The sequence below is a fragment of the Vulpes vulpes genome, chromosome 14 (assembly GCF_048418805.1).
Source record: "Vulpes vulpes isolate BD-2025 chromosome 14, VulVul3, whole genome shotgun sequence".
Classification (NCBI taxonomy): Eukaryota; Metazoa; Chordata; class Mammalia; order Carnivora; family Canidae; genus Vulpes; species Vulpes vulpes.
The window spans coordinates 23,735,234-23,758,076 of NC_132793.1; the positions used below are offsets into that span (position 1 = coordinate 23,735,234).

At 41.3% G+C, this 22,843-nt stretch overlaps 1 protein-coding gene across 2 annotated transcripts in view; it reads right to left on the reverse strand.

Moving 5' to 3' along the window:
* ACSS2 (acyl-CoA synthetase short chain family member 2) overlaps positions 1-19,191 on the reverse strand; it is a 45,565-nt gene extending 26,374 nt beyond the window's left edge. For both annotated transcript variants that reach the window (XM_026009840.2, XM_026009842.2), the window contains exons 1-2: positions 18,772-19,191; positions 13,110-13,305 (exon numbers count right to left, since the gene is read on the reverse strand). In XM_026009840.2, the coding sequence (XP_025865625.1) occupies positions 13,110-13,305; positions 18,772-18,949 (374 nt within the window). In that variant the 5' untranslated portion in view covers positions 18,950-19,191. The remainder of the gene's footprint in view (positions 1-13,109; positions 13,306-18,771) is intronic.
* Between the last annotated feature and the right edge of the window lie 3,652 nt (positions 19,192-22,843).

Consider the following 22,843-nt stretch of genomic DNA (forward strand, 5'->3'; position numbering starts at 1 on the left):
AGAGAGAGAGAGGCAGAGACACAGGCAGAGGGAGAAGCAGGCTCCATGCACTGGGAGCCTGATGTGGGATTTGATCCCGGGTCTCCAGGATCGCGCCCTGGGCCAAAGGCAGGCGCCAAATCGGTGCGCCACCCAGGGATCCCTCATCAAATTTTAAATTGCAAACTCTTGGGGTGCCTGGGTGGCTCAGTGATTGAGCATTTGCTTTTGGCTCAGGTCATGATCCCGGGATCCTGGGATCAAGTCCTGCATCAGACCTATTACAGGGAACCTGCTTCTCCCTCTATGTCTCTGCCTCTCTGTGTCTCTCATGAATAAATGAATATTTTTTTCAAAAATTGCAAAACTCTTCAGGAGGTCCCTTCAGAGACATTGGTGAAATCTCTAAAAATCTGAATCATTTGGTATAAAATTAAATAGCTATCAAATCAGTTAGACCTTAAGCTACATTTTTTTTTAATTTTTCTTTATTTATGATAGTCACACAGAGAGAGAAAGAGAGAGAGAGGCAGAGACATAGGCAGAGGGAGAAGCAGGCTCCATGCACCGGGAGCCCGACGTGGGATTCGATCCTGGGTCTCCAGGATCGCGCCCTGGGCCAAAGGCAGGCGCCAAACCGCTGCGCCACCCAGGGATCCCCTAAGCTACATTTTATAGACTGTAAGATTGAAAAGATAGAATGTTGAGGTCCTGAAAGTCAAATAAAGATGATTCTGGATTGAAGGAGCTTTATCTTACCTGGATCCTGGTGAGTCGCTGCAAGCAAGGTGTTACATTCAAACAGGAATGTGCATGGGCCGCTCTCAAGCAGCCTTATGGATCTTGGCCAGAGTCAAGTTAACCCTCCAGACTTTGTTCCAGAACTCTTATCTGCAAATCAGCTTCAGCTCTTGGTTGAGGGGATTTCCTGAAGGGTTTCCATGGAGTCACACAGGTTTTGCGACAAACCTAGCTCCTGACCACTGTTGTATTGGCTCTATTCTCCCATCTTTACCTAAGCACAGACCCCGTAACTGAGAAAGAGCTGTACTTGTAATTTTTCTATAAATTTAGGCATATTTCAAAACTTTAAATTAAAGATTTATAATATAGACTAGAGAAACATCATATATAGAATCCCAAAATGCTTTAATTTTATTCTGTAAGAAAAGCCATAAAGGCCACTGGATTAAAGGCCCGCTCCTTTACCTCAAAACTTTTTACCTACTAAATCCCAAGCCATGAAGGAATGGAAATGATGTTTGCCAGAGTGGCCACCTGACAATCAGTGCCTACTGCTTGTCATATCATAAATGGAAGGGAATGAGAAGGTAGTCCTTACTTTCATAAGCTTAAAATCCTTAATTAGAAAGATCCAAACCACCCATTATGTAAGACCAATCTTGGGAGACAATGATCAAAGAAAGCAAGAAAACGCAGTGTAGAAAAACACCAAAGGAATGCAAAAAGAAATAAGTGGGGTAAATCATGACATTATTTCCTGGAAATAGTGGATTTTGAGCCAAGTTTGAGATAAGAGGCTACGTGTTCATGGGAGGGAAAGAAGGGCATTTTGGAAAGGATAGAAGTCATATTTGGCTATCAGTCTTGAATCTCTCTGCCTAACAATGCCCTTGGACATGTGTGATATATGTATTAGTATCATTGCACAGTAATAAGTCTTTGCAGTATGTTTTTTCATCTTTCATCTCAGCTAGTCCTCACGGCAATTTTTTGAGATAGGCAGAACAAGATTTGCTATCCCATTTGAAAGGTCAGGAAACTGAGGCTCAGAATGGTGTCATAACTTGCCAAAGATCACAAAGCAATGGTTAGGACCTCTGACTGCAGATCCTCAGGTTAGGCTTTTTTGTTTTTGTTTTTAAATATATCTAATCAAGAGATTGATCTTTTCAAAATATAACTCTGATAGGTCATATTTCTAATTGAAATTCTTTATTGGTGCCTTAGCACTTGTCAAATTGCAATTTTATATCTCTGTGTATGAAACACAAATTCCTGATCCTCCCCCAAATGTTTCTCCCAGTCTTCTTTCTTCTTCAACTAATGAAATTCCTGTTTTCCTGTTGTTCAGACAAAAAATCTTTGAAATACTTTTTTAAAGATTTATTTATTTATTTGAGAGAGACAGAGCATGTGCATGTCAGAGGGAGAGAATCTCAAGTAGACTCCCCACTGAGCCAAGAGCCTGATGTGGGGCTCCATCCCATGATATGTGAGATCACAACCTGAGCCAAAACCAAGACTTGGAGGCTTAACCCACTGAGCCATCCAACTGCCCTAAAAACCCTTCAAGATATTCTTGACTCCATTCTCTCCTATCCCACATCAAGTTCATCAGCAAATCCTATTGGCTCTGCCTTCAAAATATTCCAAAATCTGACCATTCTTCATGACCTCAACCTTCATCTCCATTTTCATATTTTGCCTGAACTGTCAGTGCCTTACTGTCCCTTTGCCTTTGCCTGATGCCCCTAACACACTGTTCTCAAGGTAGTATGCAGATTACATCTAGTAGATATTCAGTATAAAACTGTTTGGTGAGTGGATAAATGAACACAGCTAAGGAAAGGATGTTATTTCTTTGAGGTTTGCCCTTTAATGTCTTTAGCCCTTATAAATTATAAATTGTAGTCAACATTTCTAAAGCTATCCCTAAATTCTCAAAATAAACTGGCTAGACAAGTGGCAAATTGAATCCTAATTTGCCACTTGTGGCAAAAACACAAAGGCTGTGTACATAAGCGTAGTGTCTACAACAGAGAATGTAAGTGTTCTGTCCAGAACAAGTTACAACTGCTACATGACTAGCTAAGTCACTTCCACCCTCTAAGCCTCAACTTCCTCATCTGTTAAGTATTGTTGTAAACCATACCCAGGTTCAAAAAAACAAGGGAACAAATACAGTATAAAGGAAATATAGTTTATTATTACAATAAATAGAAAAGTCTTAGGTATTATAGGAGATTATAAGTTGGTTAGTAGAATATGGCTGTCAATGGGACTAATATAATCTTAGATATGTAAAGTTAAAACAAAGAATAGTAACAGTTCCCTGTCCAAGGCAGACCATAGCTAGATATTGACCAACTAGAGTATGTCCAGAGGAGACTGACATGAATGATAAAGGAATTGTCCAGGAAACCATATCATATATGGAATCTGGGAATGTGGACTCAGTATTACCTCATCCACAAAATAAGGACACTAGACCAGATCAGGGTTTTTCAAACGGAGTTTTACAAATCCCTAGATGTTCTACATATATACCTTACAAGGATCTCAGTGACAAGGTGAAGGAGCCAAAAGAATGTGATTCTGGTCCTCTCATTCATGTTTCAACCAGATCAGCTCTACTCTTGCCTATTTTAGGTATAGGGCTCTTGGTAATAATGATAAAAATAGCTAACACCGTTTGCCAAGCACTAAACCCTTTACATAGATTATTCCAATTATTCTTCATAACAATCTATGTCATAGGAACCTTATTATTCCCATTTTACAGATAGGAAAACAGGTTTAAAGAGGTGAGGCAGGGTGCTTGTGTGGCTCAGTCAGTTGGGTGGCTGCTTTGGGCTCAGGTCATGATCCCAGGGTCCTGGGACAGAGATCCGTGTTGGGCTCCCTGCTCAGTGAAGAGCTGCTTCTCCCTCTTCCTCTACCCCTCCCCATGCTCATGCTCTCTCTCTCTCTCTCAAATAAATAAATAAAATCTTTAAAAAATAAAGAGGGAGGCAACTTGCCCAAATAATAAGTATTAGAGTAGGGACTGAAATCCAAGCAGAGTCCAGAGCCTACTCTTGTTAATCACTATACATATAATTTTTATTTGAACGAAAAGAATCTAATGCCTTAAAAATACTGAAAATTACTGAATTAGATGATCTTCAAGGAATATTGTAGATTTAAATTTCTATAATTCCACACTCAGCTTAGTAAAGGGATATAATAACCAGCCTCAAATATCTGAGATGTTTTATAGAAAAAAATAGGATTATTCCATGTAGCTCCAGAAAACAGAACTAAAACCAAAAGAAGAGGATAGAGTGGAGAGAAAGTTATAGGGAAAGAATATACATAAGAACTTTGTAGCAGAGCTGCCCAACAATGGGACAGATAGTGAGTGAACTCCATGGTCTTGGTAGTGTTCCACAATCTGAATGATCACATATGGGTACTGCTGGGGATGGAGATATTAGAGCTACAATTCCTGCTTTGTTTAGGAAGTGAACTAAATGACCTCAAAGGATTAGAAATGAGAGTCTCAAAACTCTCATACAGAGGTTCAAGGTATCAGACACTGAGGATCATTATCAGTGCACAATTTCTCTCATACCAAATCCAAGAAGGAAGGCTATCCTCAGCTGCATGCCTTTTGTACTTATAGTTGTAAATGTGAGACTGCCCTAAAGCAAGAACCCAGGCTCCCACCAGACTACCTGCTACCTTCAAGGGACAGGAAGCCACCACTGGGTTCCTCCCCTACCTCCAACCTTTCCCAGCTACCCTGTCACTGCAGTTCCCTTATATTTGTGACAGCAATTCTAAAGGTCAGTGCTAGAAGTAATTTGTTCATCCCCTATGGATTTACAGGTGGGAAAAAGAAAGTTCAGAAAAGGGCATTATCTAAAGCAATTCTCATTATTTACTAAACACACCGGTATAAGAAGACCTAGACACAAACTCATGAAGTTGACAGGAGCTCAGTACACTCAATCAGGCTTCAAGACAGTCTCCATTTATTATATACTTATTAATTACATGTTAGCATATACAAAAATATTAATTTGTAACATGTGATTTATTATACATTTATTATTCATATCCCTACTTCTAAAAAGTGACTAGTGACTTGGACAATACAGCCTACTTGTCTCATTTTCACCACTTTAGGGAAGAATTCTTTAAGGTATCAAGGGTCATGAAACTCAGGAACAGCGGAGAGAGAAACAGATTAGAGAGCCACATTAGATGTGAAATCCTCCAGCTCTCCTCCACAATCAGTCCACCAGATTCAAATGGAGAAAGACTGTTCCTAGCAACAGTTATTTCCCCATATGCCTCTATTAGCATAAAGCTTAGGCCACCAGCACTAGTACTGCCCCAGACAAGGGAGCAGACTCTCTACCTTAGCCCTTTAACCCTAAACCTTCTAAAATTCCTCCTTTATTTCACCATTTCAAGAGAAGCCCAGCCCACCTACTGAGTCACCATAAAGTCCCTATAGGTTGAATTAGAACTTCTAAAAACCACTTCCTCTTCAGAGATAATCATAGACTCCTCAGCTATTAGAACCAGAAGGACCTTGCAGAGTATCTAGTTAATCCTCCACCAGTCACAAAAAGGGAAGGTGCAGAGAAGGGAAGAGATGGTCTGAGGCCATCTTCTTTTTCAAATGAGTGTTTTTCCATACCATGTATATTTTAATCAGTAAATATAGTATTGTGAAACCAGTGAAGGCATGGATGGAGGACAAAAAAGTCCTTCCCTTCCCTTCCCATATCACTAAAAGGAACTCCAGGACATGGACCTAGGTAATTAATAGAGTCCTTGGCTATGAATGCTAGGACAGTACAATGTAGGTCTGGCTTTCCATATCACCTTGACAATCTTTGCCCTATCAGAACATAGGCTTGTCTCACCTTTCCCTCTTCTCAAATATATATACACATACCTCACAGGTATCTGGAGAATTCTAAATATCATATCTGGAATTCATACATGGGAGCAAACGGGATTCTGAAAGCAGAGTTTCTGTCCAAAGGTCACCCTAAAGTCATCTGCCTCTCTGGTTTCTAAGGAAGGATTAATTACAGCCAGAACCTATAGAGAGATGACAATGATTCAGCTGAGGATAAAGGGTGAGATGGCACAGAGATGATGATAGCCAGGTGCAACCAAAAACAAACGGTGGAAGGAATGGACTGTAGTGTCTCTTTAACTACCCAGTCCCTACTCCTTGCACTACCCCTAACATCCTTCACTGATCCTTCATCCTTCACTTATCTCTCCCTGAATGTCTATTCCAGTAACTTTGTCACTGATCACTTTCTCACACATGTATACTAATGTATACTGTTAGCCCCTACTAACACCTCTACGGCCACACTAGGAGGAAGAAAGTACAGAGAGGTTGAAACCAGTTTTGTTTGGAGGGCAAATTTAGCCTTTGGATCAGATGAGCATGTACCTTTGAAAAAGGTAAAGTGTTATATAGACTATAAAGGGACTGTTGACTTTTCTCTCTCAACTTTCTGTCTCTCCATCATCTATCTATACATGCAGTTACCTATGTTGGTTTTCTTTCCTCCAAACCACTTTAAAATTTCATTTTTCTGTTCCATTCCCACTACCAGCATCCCAATTCAGGCACTTCTTCTGAATAACAAACTCCCAGCAATCTGGCTTCACATTTCCATTTCCATATGTATCCACATTAATCTTCTTAAACCCAGTTATGACCACATCATTCCCCTGCACTTAATCCTTCCATAGGTCTCAAAAAAAATAGTCAAAATCTTCCATTCCTGGACCTCATCCACTGTTGAAGACAATCTTGATTCCTCTTTGTCTCATTCTCCAGACCCAATCCAAGCTAGCAAATTCCATGGGCTCTTCACTCAAAATAGATCCAGATTTTGACTACTTCTAACTACTTCAAAATACTACTATGGTATAAATCACCAACATTTCTCATTTAATTTCTACAATAGCCTCCTAATTGTCCTCCCTGCTTCTACTCTTGCCTTCTGTCTATTCTCAACACAAATGACAGAAAGATTTTAAATATACATCAAATGGTCATCACTTTTGTGCTCAGGATTGTCCAGGGGTTCCCTATTTCACTATAAATAAAACCCAAAAGTCTATATTGACTATCAAGGTCCTACATGGTCTAGTGACCGGTCGACCCCATTCCCAATACTCTTTCTCTAGTTCACACTGCTTCAGCTACACTAATTTCCCAGCTAGTCTTCAACCAAGCAGCAGCACACTCCTACCTCAGGGCTTTTACACTTGCTCTTCCATTACTTGGAATATTTCTCCTTCCCAACCCAACTATCTGCATGATATACTCCATTTCCTTCCTAAATGTCTGCTCAAATGTCACTTTATTAGACAGTTCTTCCCTTATCAATCCCTACTCTTTGTTGTCATTCCCTTTTCCTTAATGCCACTCTGTAGTTTTCTATAGCACTTATTACTACCTGTCATATATTTATTGGCTTGTTTATTGTCTGTCTCCTCAAGCTGAAATATAACCTCCATGAAGGCATAGATATTGTTCAGAATAGTTCCTGATATGTAGTGAGTTCATAGTAAGTATTTATTGAATGAATTATTCCCTATATGTACTCTTTATTCCAGAAAAATTTGGTCTTCTTACTGTCCCAACATAATAGTAATGATGGCTAATATTTTTTTAGTGCTTTCAATGTGCCAGGAATTGGAAAACATCAGTTTGTTACACTATTCAATCAATAACTCCATGAGATGGAAACTTTTATCCACATGTCATAGTTGAGTACAAAATCATACAGCTATTTAGTGTCAGAAACAGGACTCAAATTAGGTTGACACCAAAACTTATTCTTCTAATTTTTATCATAATGCCTCCCTACATGCTTTATCCCTTCTGTAAACTATTTGTGTAAGTGGCTCTTTGCAATTTGGCCCATAATTGCTTTCCAGCTGATTTATATAGGCCTATTTGGTCTTCCAAACAGAATGTCAATTCTATGAGACCAAGATCTGGGCCACTGAAACATGGTAACACATTTTATCTTATATTTATAAGCAAATTAACCTAATGTTAATTCAAATTAATTTCACTAATATGACAAATTTCTCTTTTCAACTGTCACAGCCTATTGTTGGATAACTAGAATAATGAAGCAGGATCATATGGTGAAAAGAATAGCTGACTAGGAGTGAGGATATCTGGAGATTAGTCTCAGCTCTGTCTCCAAGGAGGTATATAACCCTTAAGTAAATCATTTAGCCTCATTTTAATCTATCCATCTGTAAAGAGAACTGGCCTAGATGGAGTCTAAATGGTCACTTCAAGTTCTAAAAATACTATTATTCCATGAACACCTACAATGTCAATGTCAAGCCAAAAGTAAAAGGCCAAATTCTTCCTTAATAATGGTTCTATTTTGGTTCTAAGAGCACTATTTTATCTGTGCATTATTTCAGAACATGCCACAAAACAAGCATGAGCTATAAATGTGGTTTGCTAATGCCACTAGAATTGTATAAATGACATAGTTTAGGTTGAAAGGAATGTAATACTGCAGCACCATAAGAAGTATATCAATTGTAGCAAATCACGGAAAAGATGTCACTTTAAAAAGCATTAACAGGGTGCCTATGTGGCTCAGTCAGTTAAGCAGCCAACTTCTGATTTCAGATCAAGTCGTGATCTCAGCGTCCTGGGATCAAGCCCCATGTTGGGCTCCACACTTAGCCTACTTCAGGATTCTCTCTCTCCCTCTGCCCCTCCCTCTGCTGCTCACACACAGGCATACACTCTCTCTCTCAAATAAATAAGTCTTAAAAAAAAAAAAGCATTAATAAAAATTAGAACAGGAAGAAGGTAGACTCCAAAACAAAAGACTGTAGAGGAAAAACAAGACTTCATAGAATGATATGATAGAGAGTTTGAAAAATATTGAGTACAACATAAAGGCAAATAAAATGGCAGGCAATTTTTAACTTCAGAGAAAACAAAAACCTATGCATAAAAAGAAATGCAATCATAATATATTACTCTTCTGTAAAGATTTGTTTTAAATTAACTTAAAAACAGAGCTAGGTAGATGAGAGAAAGAAGTTGGAGAAATACATAAGAACCAAATTCTCATCAATCATACTAGGAAGTCATACTTTTTAAAGTATGCAATATAAGCATATTATTTTAAAATATAGAGAAAAAAGGGAAAGAACCATAAATCTGGCCTATTTGCACTTTTTTATAACAAATGTGACTTTTTTGTAGCTTGGTTTTACTTTATTATCAACATAAAATAATTGAATAATAATGGCCTATGTAGTACTTGTCTCCCATTCCCTTACCTCTATTTCCATAATACCTAATATATGACTGACCATCCAATAATTTAAAAAGTTCTTGTTGGTTGAGTGGCCAATGTAAAAATGGGGTGAAGATGTCTTGTAGAGTTACAGAATTTTGCACTAGAAAAAAATTTAGAAATTATATAATCCAGTGCTTTCCTAATTGGTATTCCATGGAATTCTGCTTCTTGTAATGTTAATAGCACACCGCAAAAAGTGTTTGGAGCTCAAATAAATTTGAGTAATCTCATGTATAAAAAAATTAATCAGGTGCCTTCACTGTAGGAATTCTTAGGAGGCTTTACTGTTAATATACACTGGGAATCCCATAAGGGCAACTTATTATGTAGTGTTTCTTGGACTTGTTTTATGAATGAAGCCCCTGCTAATATCTATAGTAAGGAACGGTTTCTGGAGCACTCTTTAGAAAACACTGATCTAGTCTACTACCCTCATTTTACAAATGGGGAAAGAGAGTCTCTCTAGATTTGTTCAGGTCTGGATAACAGAGAAATTAGAAAGAAAGGCTTCAGGATTCTGCAGCAATCTCCAGTGCTTGAACAACTCTGGCCTATGTTTCCTCAGCCTTTCATCACGTACCTGAATTACTTCAAACTAGGAAACAATGTCAGACACAAGTATCTCCTTTATAGATCTTTAAGGATTTTTCTGATCCCTAAGGAACTTAGGAAGTGAACCCAAGTGTTAGCTGGAGCTCAAGCCATAAAGTCCCAGGAAAAGAGCTAAAGAAAGTTTCAACAAACATAAAAGGCTAAGTTTCAGTGGCAAAGTAACCCCAAATTGAGCAATGGCAATATGAATAGACCACTCACATTTGTAGTGTTTTCCAATAAGTATATAAATGCTTTTATAACATCATCTCATTTGATTCTCATAACAATCTAATGAAAAAAGACAAGGACGGAATTATCATCCCCATTTTATGGAAGAGGAAATGGACTCTCAGAGAGTTAAATGCCTTGCCTGTGTTATACAGCAAGCAAATGGGCTCACATTAGGGCTCATAACAATCTATCATACAAATTGGACAAATTTTGATTGAGTACCAGTTAACTCTTCCATAAAACATCCAAGCTGGGCAGCCCAGGTGGTCCAGCAGTTTAGCACCGCCTTCAGCCTGGGGCCTGATCCTGGGGTCCCAGGATCAAGTCCCATGTTAGGCTCCCTGCATGGGGCCTGCTTCTCCCTCTGCCTGTGTGTGTGTGTGTGTCTCATGAATGAATAAATAAAATCTTAAAAAAAAACAAACATCCAAGCTGTTCCTACTGGCTCACTGAAAAAGAAACAGATCAGAGGCACCTGTGTGGCTCAGTTGTTGAGTGTCAGCCTTTGGCTCAAGTTGTGGTCCCGGGGTCCTGGGATCGAGTCCCGCATCAGACTCCCTGCAGGGAGCCTGGTTCTCTCTCCACCTATGTCTCTGCCTCTCTTTCTGTGTCTCTTATGAATAAATAAATAAATAATCTTTAAAAAAGAAAAAAAGAGGGACTCCTAGGTGGCTCAGTGGCTGAGCATCTGCCTTTGGCTCAGGTGTGATCCTGGAGTCCTGGGATCAAGTCCTGCATCAGGTTCCCCATGGGGAGCCTGCTTCTCCCTCTGCTTATGTCTCTGCCTTTCTGTCTGTGTCTCTCATGAATAAATAAATAATCTTTAAAGAAAGAAAAAAGAAACAGATCAGTTCTCAAAGTGCTCGTGGGTGGTGGCAGAAACAACACCCCGATTACTGGAACTTTAAGGTCCTATTTGGGTTCAGTATAGTAATACCACCTAGAAGTTATGTTGCTGGAAGGAGGAGGTCTTAAAAAGTTCCCACTGTAAGGGGGCACCTGGGTGGCTGGGTAGGTTAAGCGACTGACTCTTGATGCCAGCTATCGGTTCCAGGGTGGTGCATTCAAGCCCTACATTAGACTCTGCTAGTGTAGAGCCCATTAAAAAAAAAAAAGAAAAGTTGGGCAGCCTGGGTGGCTCAGCAGTTTAGCGCTGCCTTCAGCCCAGGGCCTTATCCTGGAGACCTGGGATCGAGTCCCATATCGGGCTCCCTGCATGGAGCTTGCTTCTCCCTCTACCTGTGTCTCTGCCTCTCTCTTTTTTTTTTTTTTTTTTCTGCCTCTCTCTCTCTCTCTCTCTCTCTCTCTCAAAAATAAATAAATAAATTCTTTAAAAAAAAAAAAGTTGGGGCACCTGAGTGGCACAGTCAGTTAAGTGTCTGACTCTTGATTTCAGCTCAGGGCACGATCTCAAGGTTGTGAGATCAAGCCCTGCATCAGACTTTGTGCTCAGCATAGAGACTGCTTAAGTTTCTCCCTCTCTCTCTGCCCCTCCCCCACTGTGCTCATGGCTCACTCCCTAATAAATAAGTAAATCTTAAAAAAAAAAAAAAGTTCAGGGGTGCCTGGGTGGCTCAGTCAGTTGAGCCCTTGGGTCCTGGGATCAAGTTCCACATTGGGCTCCCTGCTGAGCAGGGAGCCTTTTTCTTGTCCCTCTGCCCCATACTCATGCTTGCTCACACTCTCTCTCTAGTGCTCTTTCTCTCTCAAATAAGTAAAATCTTAAAAAAAAAAAAAAAAAGGTCCCCCTGTGGAGGCACCATGATGTAGAGTTACCAGCAAGGAGTCAAACAGATTTGGGTTTGAACCCTGGCTCTACTACTTACTTACCCTCTTTATTCACTATTGTAACCCTCTGTGCTTCATGTCTTCACCTATATTACAAAGCTGCTGAAAGTTAATGTAAAGAATTAGAAGGATAGCATAGTGTCACAGTTATGAGTGTAAATTCTCTAACTCTACTACCTGGGTCTGAATCTCAGCCCTACTTCTTATTAGCTGTATGACTTTGGATAAGTCACTTAACACTTAGAATTTTTTTTTTTTAAGATTTGATTTATTTATTCATGAGAGACACAGAGAGAGAGAGGCGCAGAGACACAGGCAGAGGGAGAAGCAGGCTCCACGCAAGGAGCCCGACGTGGGACTCGATCCTGGATCCCCAGGATCACGCCCCGGGCTGTAGGCGGCACCAAACCGCTGCGCCACCGGGGCTGCCCAACACTTAGAATTTATTTTCACATATGTAAAATGAGGAAAACAGTGCATTCTTGGTTGTTGTTAAGAATCAAATAAGGTATTTGTTAAGCATTTGAGCACAGTGTCTAACATTATAGGGGAATGTCATTGAAAAGATATGACCACTGATTTACCTGACAGACCCATGAGTTGGACCCGTAGGAGGCTTCTTACTCCCTTCCATGTCCTTGGAAGGTGCGTTCTACTTGCTTTTCCTGTTCCCAGAGGCTATTTCAAGGACAAAGCTTTGCAATGTGGTGATGTGGTGTTGAAAACACCTGCACAGTACTGAGCCCACTTAGGACCTCTTTACAGACTTTTAACATTTGGAGGGCAAGTGCAGCAATCCATTCATCTTACTGCTGCCCCAAAACAAGCCTTGTATATAAGTTTTCTTTGCTTATTAAAACTGCCACCTACCAACCTGGAGTGGCCTGCCTCTTTCTTCAGTCTCTCCCTGCCCTCTGTTTATGGGAGCTGGTTTCAAATTACACCTGGGAAACTCCAGAAAGAACTGTGAACTAAGAGGTACTACATAACTCACTCACAGACAATGATGACGACAGTGGTCCTGGTAGGGAAAAACTCAATATCCATTTCCTCCCAAAGCAAAATGAGAAAGAATGCTACTCAGTCCTGTTTGCTTCCATTTACCCTCTACCCTCTTTTCTCTCCAACTACAAGCCAAGAATACTAGACTAGAAATCAGGACACTTGGTTCTGAATGTTGGTTCAGTCACATACTAGTTATGTGATTTTACGGAAGTCACTTAACTCACTTGAGGTATTTTTCCTCATCTGAAATTAACAATACCTTACTTACTCTTCCAGGTTGTTGCAAGCATCAAATAAGTTAATAGATTTTAAAGTACTTTGTGAACTGTGAAACACTATATAAATGCGAAGGGTGACTTTATCTGTCACAGACTTCAAGATAGATGTTTTTACCAGTAAAAAGCAACTTTATCTCCAAGTTTTTTCTCGTGGACAATTCGATCTAGTACGTTGTAGCAGATGTTAGTAGTTGCTCCTTTCATCCACTCGATGAAGATTTTTCCTTTAGTCACATCAAAATTGTACTGAAGGAATGGGCCAGGACACGAGGTCTTCCAGTAAAATTCCTTGGCAATGTCTCCCCAAAACTCTGCAACAGAGAAAGATTCTCAGACATATTTATCCTCAGATGGCTTACTAGTCTATGACAGGAATAAGTCACAACTTCTCTGCCCTCCACTCTAGGACTTACCACCTAGATCTCTCCTCTATCGTCTAATCTTATCACCTACTACTTTCCTAACCTACCTTCTATTCCCATGAGCTAAATCTTGACTCAAATTTCTTCCTTCCCTCCTCAAAACTGCCATTCCATTTTTCATCATCTTTTTAAAAATATTTTATTTATTTGTTTGACAGAGCGAGAGCACAAGCAGTTGAAGTGGCAGGCAGAAGGAGAGGGAGAAGCAGGTTCCCTGCTAAGCAAGAGGCCCAATGCGGGGCTCAATCCCAGGACCCTGGGATCATGACCCAAGCTAAAGGCAGCCACTTAACTGAGACACTGAGGTGCCCCCCATTTTTCATCATCTATTCAAATCATAGCCACCCAGTGCTATCATTGTGATAGCACTTAGTATATTGCTAGTATATCACTAGCTATACTAGCAAGTAGCTAGCTAGTATCACTAGCTACTGTGAATAGTAGCTTAGTATATTGTAGTCAATCAGTAAATTTTTTTAACAAATTAGTAAGTGAAAGGAAGAAATCCTTTACCCACAGAGTCTTCCAACATATGTAATATCTTTCTCTTAATTTGTTCACTCTCGGCAACTATTTAATGAATATCTCTTTCTCCTACTACCTCTTGCCCAAGTGTTACTTGCTATGTGCCAAATGTTGCTTTAAGCTTTTTATATGTATTATCTCATTTAGTCTTCACCACAACCAGAAGAGGTAGGCTTCATTTTCATCCTCATTTCATTGATTTAAAAGTCAAGGCTCAGAGAAATTAAATAATTTGCCCTAGGTTAAACAGTTACAAAGTCAAGATGTGAACTGCCCTGAGGATGATAATTTTGCTAAAATCTAAAAGACAAATAAGAATTTTTCTTCATTTCCTCACCACGAACAGAGTCCCATCGGATAGAAAGGAACCATGGGTATGTGTTAAAAGAAACTCTTTGAGGCTGAAGTACTAAGAGTAAGAGAAAGAATAGCAGGAATTGATGCACAAACTAGGAAGATCATGCAATCCTTCTGGGCATGATAAGGAATTTGATATTTATCCTAAGAGGAATGGAAAGCCATTGTAGGATTTCAAGGAGAGGGACATGATCAGATTAATAATCTTAAAATATTCCCCTGGCTGTTCTGGAGACAATGTATTTGACAGGTAAAACATGTAATTGCAGAGTACTTAGGATATTGTCAGTACAAAATCAGGAGCTAGAAGGGAAGGAGAGACACACTTAGAATCATAAGAATGAAAGGAACTTTAGAGATTATCACCCCTTCATTTCACCAATAACAAACCAAATTCATAGAGGCAAGTAAAGTGACTTGCTCAAGGTTACGTGATTCAGTTTATACAATCTACTTGGAAAGATAAGACTAACACATGAAATACTTTAGAACATGCAAGACAGGATATAGTTGAAACCTAAATCACATGGTGTACAACTTGCAAACAATTTAAGGAATCCAAATTAAATCCAACCTAAGGTGCCATTATATACCTATAAAACTAGCAAAGAACTTTAAAAAAAGATTAAAAAAAAAAAAAAAAAAAGAGTGGTGGGGCTTAGCGGTTTAGCGCCACCTTTGGCCCAGGGTGAAGGGTGATCCTGGAGACCCAGAATCGAGTCCCATGTCAGGCTCCCTGCATGGAGCCTGCTTCTCCCTCTGCCTTTCTCTCTCTCTCTCTCTCTCTCTCTCTCTCTCTCTCTGTCTCTAATAAATAAATAAATAAAATCTTAAAAAAAAGAGTGGCACTGTAAAAGAGATACTCTTATATGATAATGGCATTGTAAGAAATTGTCATAATCTTACTGGATACCAGAGCAATGACTAATGAGAGCCATAAAACTTTTTATATCCTTTCATCTGCTAACTTAATTTTGGGGAACACACTACAAAAAAAAAATGTCAAAGAAAAAATGAAATGATTGCTAAAGAGATGTTTAAAGTAACACTATAACATTGAAATTGGAAACAACCCAGGAGCCCAACAATTAAAAAAAAAAAAACTGATAAAAACTAGTAATACTACTAGTAGTATCACAGAATACTAAATGGCCACTAAAGAGAGAGAAAATGGGAGGTGGCATTTTAGTGAATACCATTCCTGTACCAGTCATGGAGCTAATCTCATTGAATCTTTTTTTCAAAAAGATTTTATTTTTAAATAATCTCTACATCCAAGGTGTCTCACACTCAAAACCCTGAGATCAAGAGTTGCATGCTCTACTGAGCGAGCCAGTCCAACGCCCCTCATTAAATCTTTTTTTTAATATTAAAACACTCATAATTGGATCCCTGGGTGGCGCAGCGGTTTGGCGCCTGCCTTTAGCCCAGGGCACGATCCTGGAGACCCGGGATCGAGTCCCACGTCAGGCTCCCGGTGCATGGGGCCTGCTTCTCCCTCTGCCTATGTCTCTGCCTCTCTCTCTCTCTCTCTCTCTGTGTGACTATCATAAATAAATTTTAAAAATTTTTAAAAAAACACTCATAATTGAAGAATTTTTATTTCATGTACAATGAGTTAGCATGAAGGTAGGTATCTTGGATATCTGTCGGTAAGGTAGGTATCTTGGATGACCCATTCAAAGTTTGCCTAATCCAATTTAATTAAGTCTGTATCCCTCACATATAAACAGAAACACTCACTGGCAGCCCATATTAAGGCTGTATTTCCCAATTAGACCACGCTGGTTTGAGCACAGGTGGCAAGAAGGAGAACCCTGGCCAAACCTCCTAAGATGGCTCCAGGAGAGCTGCTGGTGACCCATCTTGCTCTCAGATGCAATGAAGCAAAAGGCCTCAATGAATCTTTATATGGCCCTATGAAGTACACATTAATTATCCTACTCTTATGAGAAAACCAAAGAAAACCAAAGCTCAGGAAACATAGGAAACTCTCCCAAGGACCACATAGCTAGAAACCAGTATACACAATCAGGTCGGTTGTTACAACTACATCAAGTACATGTATATACTCAAAAACATTTTTAAGTGATAATAGTAGGCACAGATTAGCTAAAACTATTTATGAACCACATTTATGTGTATCAATAAGAATGAAGAAAACTGAGTATTATGAGCACTTAGTTTTGTTTTGGAGGGTTTTGTTTTGTTGGAGGTGTTGAAATCTGGAGGTTTTGCTGACACATATTCTAACTACAGAAGAAGTTCAGAAGATTAAAAGATGAGCATGGACTGAATGATCAGGGAGTTGTGTAGACTTGGTGTAATTTGACTAGGTAGAGAGGAGCAGAAAGAAATAGGCAAAGGCAAGGAGATAGGAAAAAAACTTTTGTGTATCCAGTATATCAATGAGAATGACTTGTCTAGAATAAAGGGTGTGGTAGGGAATAGCAAGAGGTAAGAATAGAGAAGTGAGGTAAAGCTAATTATCCAGACCTTGAAAGAAAGGCAGAATTTTAATCTGAAATTGGAGGAACCATGGAACTTGGAAGTTTTTGAAGTGACATATGAAAGTAGTATTTCCAGAATATCAATCTAATAGTTTTTATTTTAGATAACTCTAAAGAGAGATTGAAGGTGGGTGAGCCCAGGGGACAGGAGAACCAATTAGGAGGCTGTTTCCTTGAATTAAAAGGTAATCAGAGACATTTTGAAAGAGTATTTAACAGAATTTTGTGAAATTCTGTCTGTTCAGACTGTGGGGTCAGGGAAAAAGAAGAGTATAGCTATCAGGAGTATAGATTCTGTAGTCCAGACTACCTTAGTTCAAATCCCAGATCCACTGCTATGTAGCTTTGTGACCTTGTGCAAGTTAACCTCCCGATGCTTGTTTTCTTCTTTATATAACGGGGATATCAGTCTCTACATCAAATCAAACAGGATGTGTGCTGAGTATGCAGTAAATAATCTTAAATGAGATATGCAGATAGAAAAGAATCTATCTATGGTTGATAGATCTTTTTAGAGGAGAAGATGATGAAAGAGATTTAGTTTGGGATACTGCCATTGACAGGGATTAGAAAATTAAGGTGAAAGCAGATTTGGGAGAGAAAATTGGTAAATCCCAGTCACAGTCATGTTAAATATGGTCTAACATCAAGGTGTGTGAATAAAATGGTCTACAGACCTATGAAATTTGGGATCAGCGCATAAGTGGGATCCTGGGCACAGGGCTAAATATATAGAAGTTATTATTATAGAAATAGACGTAAAACAAATGAACTCATGATGGGGAAAAAATATAGAGAAGGAAGAGAAGTGAAAACAGGTCTGAGGATTCAAACTTGGACACTGCCTGTAACAGTCAACCACTCTACCCTTGATTCAATCTGTCTTGCATTACTCAGTAATTGTTTTGTCCACGTTGTTCTTATTGTTATCACACTAACCACCATTTATTGAATGCCTACTGTGCATCAGGCACTCAATAACGTAACACTCATCACCTGTTTTAGACCTCAAACAAACCTAGAGGCAAGTATTATCTGCATCTTGCAGACAAGAAAAGGAATCACAGGCTTAAAACTCTGCTTAAGACCACACAGTGAATGAGCGGTAGACACAAGATCTAAATCTAGATTTTTCTGGGTTTGATTCATTGCCCACGCTCATCCCACTATCAAACACAGTGCTGCCTTCCAACTCCTTGACCCCTTACCCAGACTGAGGGCAAGAGCAAAGAATTTTCCTCACACATTCTTTTTTTTTTTCCTCACACATTCTTAAAGACAGAGGCCTATCTCAAAATTTCTGAGTTATGAAAATCCCAGCCTAACTTCTTTTTTTTAAACGTGGCATTTTAGTGACTTGTTCAGTCTGACGTTGCGTAATTTTCACTGGGATTTATGAAACATGAAAAACAGATCTGGGACTCCGTTACTAATTTGGGGGACCCCAAGATGAGAACCAGACCGGCTACTGACCCTCAACAGCTGAGACTAAGTCACAGGGTGAAAGGTGTGAGGAGGCAACAGTTGAATTGGCGTGCAAGTGAGCAAAGAAAGTTGTGTTGGCTCTTCTTCCCTCGAGGCGCCCCTTCACCTCTGAGAACCCATCCTCTCATGTTTGGAACTCTCCTTTTTTCATGGAACTTTCGCTCTCCTCAAGGAAGCCCCATCTCCTCACGAAATTTCCAAGTTGCCAAGGAACTCAACTCCTAGAGAACCCTCAGCTCCTCACAGAACCCTCCTCCTCCCCACAGAAGCCCCGTGTCCTCCCGGAACTCCTTTTCTATCTTCTCCAAGAACCTCCTCATCTCTCCACGGAGTTGGGAAATCCCAACTCCGCCAAGGAACCCCTATCTCCACACGAAACCCTCGTTCCCCACGCCAAGCGCCCATTTCCTCACTCGTCTGGAAACCCCCACTTCTCCCCTCACTGACCCTGCCCAGGGCCGTCCGGGCCCCGCCTCACCTCGCGGCTGCTCCACCGAGCGCCGGTGCAGCTCGCGGTAGCGCTGCAGCGACGGGACGTGCGCGGAACGACTGACCTCGGGCGGCGGAGACCAACTCCGCACCCTGTTCCGGGTTCCAGCCTCCTCCCGCTCCCCGCTCCCGCTGCCGCTCCGGCTCCGCTCCTCCGGAAGCCCCATAGCGTCAAGCTCCAAGCGCTTTAAGAGCCTTCACTGTCGCTCCGAGCGCCTGGGCGAGGAAAACAGGCTGGCCGAGGGGCGGGGCCTTATGCGAGAAGGAGAGACCTGGCGGGCGGGGGCGGGGCGGAGGCAGACCCGGCAGTGGACGGCTTGGAGGGGCGGAGCCACGCCCGATATGGGCGGGACCAGGGCTAGCAAAGACACCGATAGGGAGAAGTCGAATATTGCTGAGGGCTAGGGGCGGGGCTGACTGCGGAAGGGGTGGAGCCGTAGAGTGAGCAGAAGGGGCGGAGCCGGGAGTGACAAGAGAGGTGGAATTTTGGAGTGACAGTGGAGGGGAAGGGCCAGGCGTGACAGTAGAGGAGGTGGGTCCTCTCGTCATGGAGTGACGGGGAGTGGCGAGGCTGGATGTGACAGGAGAGGAGGGTGGATCATGGAGTGACCGTGGTCGGGTGGGGTCTTGGAGTGACAGAGGAGAAGTTGGGTTAGGGCGGGGCTCGAGCGGGAAAGAACTGGGCAACGGAAAGGAGTTGGATCAGGCCCATAATGGAGCCGCCCCGTGATCTGATTGCACAAGCCTGTCACCCCACCGAGTTGGAAAGCCAGGTGGAGTAGGGTCCTTTGTGGGTGACAGCCTTCCCCTCTGAGAACTATTCCCCAATTCTGAGTAAACCCTTCCCCTCTGTCCCCAGGAAAAATCCTCCCACATTGCTGAGGGCACAGCCTGGGGACAGGATGCCCTCTCTGCTAACCTTGGGACCAGCTCAGATTTTCTCCCACCCCAGCCCAGATTTTTTTTACTTCTTCACTCTCCCTGCCTCCGCAAATTTCCATCCAGAGGTAAATTACAAGACAAGTGAAGACTAGGAGGCCCTTCAGGTCTTTGCTAATGAACCCACCTCCTCATTGCACAAATGGTAAACTCAGGGAAAGGAAAAAACTTTTGCAAGGTCACAGAGCAAACAACAACCAGGTTAGCGCCAAACCTAGGTTTCCTGACTCCCCTTATCAGGCTGAAGGTAATACTTGTAAAATATTAAAGTCTATGCAAAACAGAAAAAATTGCTCACACCCTTCTTTCCTTCCCAATCTCTTTACTTCAAGAAACCTCTCCCACCTGCCACAACTGGGTTCAATTACTTCTGGCTTCCCTCCATCCTTTCCACTCCAGAAAAGTGAGGCCAGGCAGCACCCTCCATCTTCCACTTACACTCACCACCAAGAATGGCCCACCTCACCCATCAGTTGACAAAATAAGCTATCAAAACAGGAAAGCTCCTTAGATATCTAACTCCAAGAGTAATTCTGAGGGTCAAAGAAGGCAGACCTCACCTCCTGAAGCCTACACAGGGCTTGTTATCCCATCTGGCCCAGGCTTTCTTCCCACCTACTCCCTTGTTCTTTGCCCAGCTGACCACAAGTCTAACACAACCTAAACTGAAAAAAAAAAAACTCCCCATGGTCAGACCTATTATCTAGAACCTATCCAATTCTGAAAGGAAAGTCTCAGGGCTCCTACTCATGGAGTAGACATGGACCCCACTGAGGAGACAGATATTTCATCAAGAAAGCACTAACTGCACTGAAGGGGCACACACTTTACTGAAGGGACTCCTTTAAGGGAACACAGATCTTGCTGAGGGATGTCAGATCTCACTGAAGGGCGGTGGACCCTGCTAATAGGGCCTAAATGGCATTGAAAATCTCTGATTCTACTGAGGGAACATGGACTTCCTCTTAGGAGATACAGAAGATATAGACTTAACTAAAGAGACATAGACCCCACTAGAAGACTCAAATCCCACCAAGGGGCTTCTCACTACACTGAGGAAATGGACACCACTGAGGGAGCACTGACCTCACTTAGTGGAGAGAGGCGCTACAGGGTGAGGTCAGAGTTTACTGAAGCATAACAAGCCCTACAGACCTTCTGAGGAGAACCTCTCTGTAGGGAGAAAGGCACAGGCAATGGACACACAGTCCTACTATATAGACAGTCATTCTCCTTCCTTCCCTCCTCAGCCCTGAGCTCTGGTCAGCCCTCTCCTCTCTTCCCTCCCCAAACCCTTCTCCTAAATCCTAAAGCTGTTCTCAATACACTGCTGCCTCCTGCTGTCTACAGATGGCACTGCAACTGCTGGGCCCATTGTAGAATTTCACAGTTCCGCAGTTATTACCTGTGAGCCTAGATCCTGGGGATGGGGAAGGAGAGGATGTGTGCCCAGGAGCTTGACCAGCCCCTTCCCTCTGCCTGTGGACTATGCAGCAATAGAAATCCGGGCAAGAGGCCTCACAAGAGAGGGAGCCCCGCCATCCTTAGAGATGGAGTAGTCATGTAAAGTATAACGTAGCTGGAATTCCTCAGGGTGGGAAGAGAATGGACTGGGTTGGATGAGATGAGAACTCATGAGATTAAGGAAATAATAATAACAATAATCATAATTATGGCATTTATTGAGTAGATGCCACATCTTATACTAAGCACTTTCTAACATGTTATTTAATCTTTGCAACTATCTGAGATAAATACTATTATTTTCTCCATTTTACAGATGAGGAAACTGATACTCAATGAGATTAAATCTCTTGCCTAATATCTTTTTTTAAAGGATTTTATTTATTTATTCATGAGAGACAGAGAGAGAGGGGCAGAGGCATAGGCAGAGGAAGATGCAGTCTCCATGCAGGGAGCCTGATGTGGGACTCCATCCCAGGACCCTAGGATCATGCCCTGAATCAAAGGCAGATGCTCGACCACTGAGCCACCCAGGGGCCCCAATATCATATCTTTTTGTTCACCATTGTATCCCCAGTCCTAGCATGGAGCCTGGCACGTAATAAGTGCTTAATATAGCTTTATTGACTGATCAAGTAGTCAAAGATGTTATTGCTACCTTTATTGTTTAATCTTAGCTAATTAAGATATTTTCCTTTCTAGTCTATTGGATTCATATGTTGAGATTGCTAAATTGTGTCTTTGGTAAAAAACTAAGGCTAGCAACTTTGATAGCTCCTAGAATGCCCCTCTGGTACAGTGAATGATCTTAGAGTTCAAAGAGAGAAATAACCACTGAATAAATCACTAAGCCCTGTTGGGGCCACATAATCATTTTTTTAAATTTTTATTTATTTATGATAGTCACAGAGGGGGGGGGGCAGAGACACAGGCAGAGGGAGAAGCAGGCTCCATGCACCGGGAGCCCGACGTGGGATTCGATCCCGGATCTCCAGGATCTCGCCCTGGGCCAAAGGCAGGCGCTAAACCGCTGCGCCACCCAGGGATCCCCACATAATCATTTTTGAAGTAGCTTCCACTTTTAACTGATTTGAATTTTTGATAAGCAATTTTATTTGGAATTTTAAAGTTAATTTATCTATGAGTTTCTTGTAGAAAACTGATCTAACTGCATAGTGTTGTCAAATTTATTTTTCTGCATTCTGTTCATATATGTATGCGCTTTCTACTTGGTTGAAATAATCTTGGTATAAAATAAAAAGGTTCTAAATCCATTTAATAAAAAATAAAAATAAATAAATAAATAAATCTCTTGCCTAATATCGCAGTTTGTAAGTGGTAGCACAGGGAATAGAACGGAGACACCTAGACTACAGAGATACATTTCTCTCCCATTTATCACCCTCCCATACACACACACACACACACACACTCCACCCCACTCCTGCCATACCACAACCACCATTATTTCTCTCTCCAAGTGTCCTTCCCAGGCCACACCAAACCTCTTAAAATGACAGTAAATATCCAGATTCCAGGGACCCCATCTCAGCCTATAAATCATGATCTCTAGAGAGAAATCTGGGGGTCTGCTTTTATTTATTTTTTGGGGGGTCTGCTTTTATTTTTTATTATTATTATTTTTTTTTTTGCAGGCT